At 39.1% G+C, this 7,151-nt stretch overlaps 1 protein-coding gene across 10 annotated transcripts in view; it reads left to right on the forward strand.

Moving 5' to 3' along the window:
* LOC5567273 overlaps positions 1 to 6,887 on the forward strand; it is a 211,876-nt gene extending 204,989 nt beyond the window's left edge. For all 10 annotated transcript variants that reach the window (XM_021851837.1, XM_021851838.1, XM_021851841.1 and 7 more), the window contains 4 exons: positions 4,910 to 5,026; positions 5,091 to 5,256; positions 5,317 to 5,501; positions 6,042 to 6,887. In XM_021851837.1, the coding sequence (XP_021707529.1) occupies positions 4,910 to 5,026; positions 5,091 to 5,256; positions 5,317 to 5,501; positions 6,042 to 6,140 (567 nt within the window). In that variant the 3' untranslated portion in view covers positions 6,141 to 6,887. The remainder of the gene's footprint in view (positions 1 to 4,909; positions 5,027 to 5,090; positions 5,257 to 5,316; positions 5,502 to 6,041) is intronic.
* Positions 6,888 to 7,151: the final 264 nt, after the last annotated feature.

Consider the following 7,151-nt stretch of genomic DNA (forward strand, 5'->3'; position numbering starts at 1 on the left):
GAGGTCCTCCAAGAATTTTTTTAGCGTTCCACATGGATTTTGTTTGGAGTTCCTCCGGGAGTTCTTTCATATATCCTCCGAGAATTCCTTCCAAATTTCCCTATACACCCGATTTTTTTTCACGGATTTTTTTACACGGCCGTGCAAAAAAAGTTTCCATACATTTTTTTTCGCCAAAACCTTATTTTTGCATGAAACGTCGAGAAATGGTGTAACTTTTTTGCACGGTTTTTGAAATTTTGAACTGAAAATTTTTTTTGCACGGTACGCATCCCCCGTGCAAAAAAGAATCGGGTGTAGTTCATTCAGGAATTTTATCGGATTGTCTCCATGAATGCTTCAGAGTTCCTCCAGTAATTCATCAGAAATACTCCGAAGTTAAGAACTAGCCCTCGTGTGTTAAAATACACTCAAATAAAGAAAGAAAAAAAAAAAAAAAAAAAATACTCCGAAGTTAAGCCTGATTTGCTGCTGAACAAGAATCGCTAAAGAAATTTCTCGCCGATTCCTTGCAGAAATTTTCTACAGCGACTCCCGTTTGAACTGACAGTTCTTTTCAACTGCGTACTGCGATCAGAAAAAAGTGCTTCCTTGATCGATTCCTTGCAGGAATTTCCCATGCATCAAGATAGGCCAAGAAATTACTTGTCAGCAGCGAATCAGGCTTTACTCCGAGAATTGTCTTGATCCTCCAAGAAATCCTCCAGAGTTCTTCCGGTAATTTCTCAAGGGTCCTAGAATATCTTCGGAATTTCTTCAGAGTTCCTCCAGCAATTCCTTGGAAGTTCAACTGGGAATTGCTCCGAAGTTTGCTCCGCATCAGCAGCTATTCCACTTATCAGAAAATATCAGCTGTAAAATCCTAGCTTCCGTCAAGAAACTTTAGATTTTTGCTGATTCAATACTATTTGTTTATAAATTATATTAAGCTGTTCGGTAATCCAATCCGAATGGTTATTAAAATATTTAACTCATTACGAGTGGTAAAGATGGACAAATTTTGGGTGAAGTTATGAAAAAATCCACGTGCTCGGCTGGGATTTGAACCCAGGACTCTTGTATGCTAGACGAGCGCTTTACCAACTAAGCTACCGAGCCACTTGGTGACCCAATAACTGAGTTGGTTACAAAATTAGGATTTAGATAGATGGATATGGGTTATGAAAAGGGTCTGCGTGGTCTGTGGGGATTTGACCTTTTCCATTATTTTAAGCATCAGTGACGACAGACTTATCGGTTTGTCTTTTTTTCCCCCCATCGGGATAAAGCCAACTCTAAGACTAAGACTAGACTCTAACAACTAAGACTAGACTGACCTTAAAAATTTCTATCATGGGAGGAATAAGCGTTTGCTCCTCTTTCTGGATAAGCGCTGGGAAATTTCCATCTATGCCAGCAGATTTAAATGGCTCAAAGGATCTCACTGCCCTTTCCACCTTTGCTCGCGTAAAGGCTTCTTTGGCAACCTTCAATGACAGGAGCTTTTGTTGACCAGAGACGCCATTAGCGTTCACGCTCGCTTCAGGGATTGAATCAGGGAAGTAAGTCCTCAGCATTTCACTCAGTGTTTCTGTGGGATCCACAGTGAGCGAACCGTCAGTCTTTCGGAGAGTTCCCAGACCATTGGAGTGGCCTTTCGATAGAGTGGCAGCTACGGAAGTCTTCTCAATGCTTTCACACATGAGGACCCATGATTTCCGCTAAGCTAGCCTTATTTCCTTGTTGTAGTCTGTCAGAGCCTTTCGGTATAGGCTCCAATCAGTAGAGCGTTTGGCACGGTTGAACTCCCTCCGTCCAGTTTTCCTAAGCATTTCAAGACGGTTGTTCCACCAAGGAACATCTCTGCTCGACCTAACAGTTTTAGTCGGACAGCTTTCTTGATATACATTAAGAATTTTGGTTTTTATAGAGTCAGAAGCCATTTCTAACTCTAGTACTGTTTTGATATTAGGATTTATGATGTAGTCTTCGGATCGGACAGTGGCAGAATAGGTTTACCAATTAGTCTTCTTAGGATCTTTAAACGATTTTGCAATAGTTAGACCCCCTTCCCATTCAAAGACTATGTATTTGTGTTTCATCAGAAACATGCCAGTTTGTTATTTTGTGGGAGATGGACTGACTACATAAAGTCAGATTCAGCACTTCCTGTCGTATGGCGTTTTCATATGTAGGCTTGTCACCTGTATTACATATGTCAATGTTTTTTGAGGATAGAAACTGTAAAAGGTACTCACCTCGAGGATTTATATTTGTACTTCCCCATACAGTGTGATGTGCATTCGCGTCACATCCGATGACAAGGGGAATGTTTTTTGTTTCACAATAGGAGGTTAGCGCAGCACTATATGGAGGAGGAACATCTTTCGCGTCGCCTGGGAAATACGCCGAGACCATGACGATATGAGCTTAAGCTCCTAGCGGTAGGAACATCCAACCTGACTGCTACGATGTCGCGTTTAATTAATTCTGTAATTGGAAAGCATTTAGTGTTATTGCGTAATAGAATGCTGCTCTTGGAGAGAGCTGGCTGTCATCATATACCAACGCATGTGCGTTTACATGAATACCCTGTATTCGAGATTGATTGACCCATGGCTCCTGGATAAAAGCCACAGTGAACAGTTCTTTTGTGAATCTCCGGCAAAGCACATCCGTTGCACTTCGAGTATGATGGAGATTCACTTAAATGATCTTAGTCATATTTAGGTGTGCCGCAGTTTCCAGGACGGCGGTCGTCCTTTTTTGGATGCTGCGGATCGTCTTTTATTTGGCTTGCATGATGTTTCGGGTGTTCGTGTTTGTCAATCTTCTTCCCTAGGCCAGCCTTTTTTGTCTCTGTAGTCGAATTCAATCTTTTACCAGATCCACTGCTCTTAAATGGCAATGCCACTGCTAGAGCTAGGAGTTTGGATGGAGCTTGAATCTTTAGAGATAGGCAGACTGGCCTTTTTAATGGGGTTTGATTGTGGGTTTTTGCTAGAGGCTGCCTTAGATTTCTCTTGGGGTAGCCTGTTAGTTGAATTTTCGTTCGACTGTGTGGTTATGCCCTTTCTTTTTCTCAGCTGTATTTCGCCAAATCGATAGTTGAGGATAAAGTTGGATTTTGTTAGGTTCTCCATAGACGGCACCAACCGTAAAAATCCACTCGACATGGATATCGTTTGGTGTGCTTCTTTGGAGAATACGCCAACTAGAGGTTGTGATGTCGTTTTGGCTCTCGATGAGCGTTTTAATGCGCTCATCACAGTATTTCGCACTTTGGGGAAAGAACGCATGAATTGGTTCTGGACGATTTAAAGATAATGTGTGGATTTTAGGCAATTTGCAAATTTTTCCGTGTGTTTATACATGGGTCGAACTTTTGCCCTACTATGGGCCAAAAATTGTCTCCAAACATTTATGCAAAAACTAATACATCTCAAAACATCCTTACGATAGGCCTAGAAACGCCCTTACATAAAATATTGAAAAATATTTTATCTTCATTTGATTCCATACAACGAAAGTTTGACCGAAAATTACAATATTCACGTCGAAAAACAACAAATAGCCATAACTTTTTCAAATCTCAATCAATTGTTGTAATTTTCGGAGTGAAAGTCTCTTACTTAATTAGAATTCGAATCACCATGACATTTATGAGTTTTGTTTTGAATTGAGCTAGAAATCTTAAAAAAAACACTGGCCCCACTTTACTCTATCGAGATACGAAATATCGAGTAATGATAGTTGACTGTATTACGCTTTTAGAACAATTATTTTAAAGCTATCCATGTTTTAAAAAAAGTAGTCTATTGCCATTTGATCTAGATAGAACTTGAGCAGTTAATGCGGAGAGCATTGAAATATGTAACATCATTTCAATATATTGGCCTTATTTGAAGGACCATTTTTGCTGAATATCTAAACCTATCTGCCCCGTTGTGAAACCGAAAAGGTTAGAAACTACAGGACAGCAAAAAGTACGTATTGGTCTTTTTTATATAAAATTGGTTAGTTATGAAGCCTGTGAATTTTCAACATTTCAATTTATTTCCGCGCTGCGGTAAAAATGCAGGTCAATTGGATCACGCTTAGATTAAAGCCTCTAAACTTAAACATGTTGTGTAAAAAACGACCAACGCGTTCTTCATTCAAACCAGTACTGTAAATAATACCGATGACTCATACTCTCTGCAGAATCACGAGATAAAACTAGTTAAAAATGCAACTTTCTGACCAACTTTGCCGAACACGAGATATTTTTTTTATCTTGTCAGAATCATGAGATAGAACTATTTGAGAATAGTGAATTGTAGAGACGAAATTTTGAAATAAACTGTTAAGTTATCCAACATCCTGAACTCTTTGATAACCAGAGTTTCGCTACATATATTTACCTGTATTTCATAACCTAAACGTTAAAATACAATATTCAGCTGAATGTTACAATACTTTTTCAAGTGAGTTCGTAGTTATGACGGGTAGTGTAGCCACTTCCATTTTTATTATATTAGAAGTTCTTTAAAGTTTGAACGTACACATTTCACGGCATTCATTGAGCCTTTCTGAAGAACTTTCTGCAAACTTCTGTCTATCTGTCCATCTATCTAAGTGCTTGCATAGATTATAAGAGTTACAAAAAATTGGATTGTATATTTTATAAATTGGGTATACAAAGGCGTATGTAATGTATTTGATAACAAAATATTTTTTAAAAACTACTAACGCTTGTTAGCTGCTATCTATATCCTGTTTATCATTCAATAGTGAAAGCAATGTCATTAAAATCATCGAACTGAAAAATCGAATCCATCATGGCATATGAGCTTCATAAAGGCTTGATTAAATTAATTCTCTATTTTAGCACTCTTTTCATTCACCCACTAATTACTTATATTCATTCACACATTTGTGTTCCCCGCAGATCGTCCTTGGCTGGATGGGCGACCGGAAGTCCGTGAATGCCAACTTCACGTACGCCGTTTGTATGGGACTATGCGGATTGGTAACCGCACTGGTACCATTGTTTACCGATTACACGGTAATATTTTCGCAAGCACTCAGAATTTTTCCTTGATCCCCGAGTAATCCCATTCTACTTTTAGGCACTATCCTGTTTGGCTGGTGCATTTGGGTTGTTCATCGCCGCCAATTACTCCCTCACAAGTATTATCCTCGTTGAGTTGATCACGCTGGAACGGTTCACCAATGCGTACGGGCTGCTGCTTCTGGTGCAGGGTGTGGCCAATCTCGTCGGACCGCCATTGGCCGGTAAGTTGGATCGACATATCGACAAACTTCCAAAATTTATAACACAAATTTTCTTCCTAGGTTGGATCTCGGATATTATGGAGAGCTACAATCTGTCCTTCTATTTGGCGGGTATGTTCATAGCGTTATCGGGGCTGCTGCTGCTGATTTTGCCCGCCATCGGCAAGTACAAAAAGTACAACCAAAGACGCGTATCGAAGGAGAAGGGTGGAGGTTTCGACGGTTATGGAATGAATAATCTGACGGTAAGTACCTACACAAATCATTGCATAGTTTAAGATTATATTTTTTTAAATGAATAATATAAAATCAATAATTAAAAGTAAAGTTACCATTAATTAAACTTGCTGTTAATTTAAAATTTGTTTTTCATTTACTTCAACTCGAGAAGTATGTGTTCTCTTCAGTGAGTTGTTCGTAAATTCGAACAATTCCAAATTATTTTGTCTAACTCAACGTGTACTTCATTTATGAGTTTGTTCGTTTCTCATTCTTAATGAATCATTTTGATAATAGAAATAATAGACCATAGAAGAATAATGTCGCTGGTGTTCCCAATGTTCTCGCTCAAAAACATGTTGGGTACATAAGTGTCAAACTGCATACATTTTCGCGTTGACATTTATAGCCCCGCCTATCTCCGCCAGCAAAAGATGTTCCTACTGCGACGCCAGCGACATTCTTCTTCTATGGTTTATTACTTCTATTATTTTGATAGACCATGCCGCATTCAGCAGTCATCTACGTGTGAACTAACGAACTTTCCCTCCTACGTTCCATTTCAGCTGACAACGGCTGGTACCAAAACGAACGGCGCTGCAGTGCTTCTAACGGCCGATTGCTTCGCACAGGAAAAGCTCATCAAGGAGGGCGCCAGCGTTTAAAGCTCCGTCGGCGTGTGGTGAATTGACTCCACCATCTAGCACCGTAAGACGAATTTGGATTCACATGAGTGATTATCACGCCACTATTATTCTCCGACACAGCAGCATATAAAGCTTCACCCGTAGTTTTAGGTTCAACAGTTGAATGTGATCAATCGAGTTAAACTCAGGCCATATGTTTTGTTTTTTCGTTTAACGGCGAGAATGTGTTAACCACTTGATTTTGTTTCGGTTTTACGTGACTTTTTTCGGTTTTGACAAGCTATAAATTCTACATGTGCGATTGGGCCTGACTGTTTCCCTAAATCGTTTTAAAGCGTTTCCACTAGAAAATCGATCCCATTTATAGAAACAAAAAATAAACTTTGGATAGTAAAAAACAATCTAGTATTTAAGGCGTTTGATCGAATCGCGCTGATCGTGGCACACAATACATCTGGATTTAGGATGACTACCGATATCTTCCCTATTTTACGCCACCAACTGCATCGTACAGTACCAATCATTCTAAATGACAAACCATTGAGGGCTCCAGCTTTAGAGCCATCTTTTGCGGAATTTGTTTCGAAACTAGAATAAAATTGTAGGAAATTCCTAAGAAAAACACGTCTTTAGTTACTGTTTGGTGTTTATGATCTATCTAAGCACATCAGGCGCATCAAAGACATCAAAAGAAGTAATTCATCGCTATTAATCGTACAACAAAAAACCCATATCCATTTTCGATAACTGAATTCAGCATTTCCAGCTCAAAACGATAATGAAAGTGACATTTTCAGACCGAATGTAATAGCTGTAATCTAATCTAATGAATATTTTCTATCGATGTTTTGCTGATTTTCCTTCAAAAAGCCCTATATAGTTTTTGTTTTCTCGTTGATGAAAAGACGGATTGAAATCATGTGTACCCGCAGTAACATTGAGTTGGCGAAATTCGAATGATTACCTACCCTAATAAGTTTGTTCATGAGCATGATTGAAAGTTTCCCCGAGAAGGATTAATCAAGGTGT

Source organism: Aedes aegypti, chromosome 3 (assembly GCF_002204515.2).
Source record: "Aedes aegypti strain LVP_AGWG chromosome 3, AaegL5.0 Primary Assembly, whole genome shotgun sequence".
NCBI lineage: Eukaryota > Metazoa > Arthropoda > Insecta > Diptera > Culicidae > Aedes > Aedes aegypti.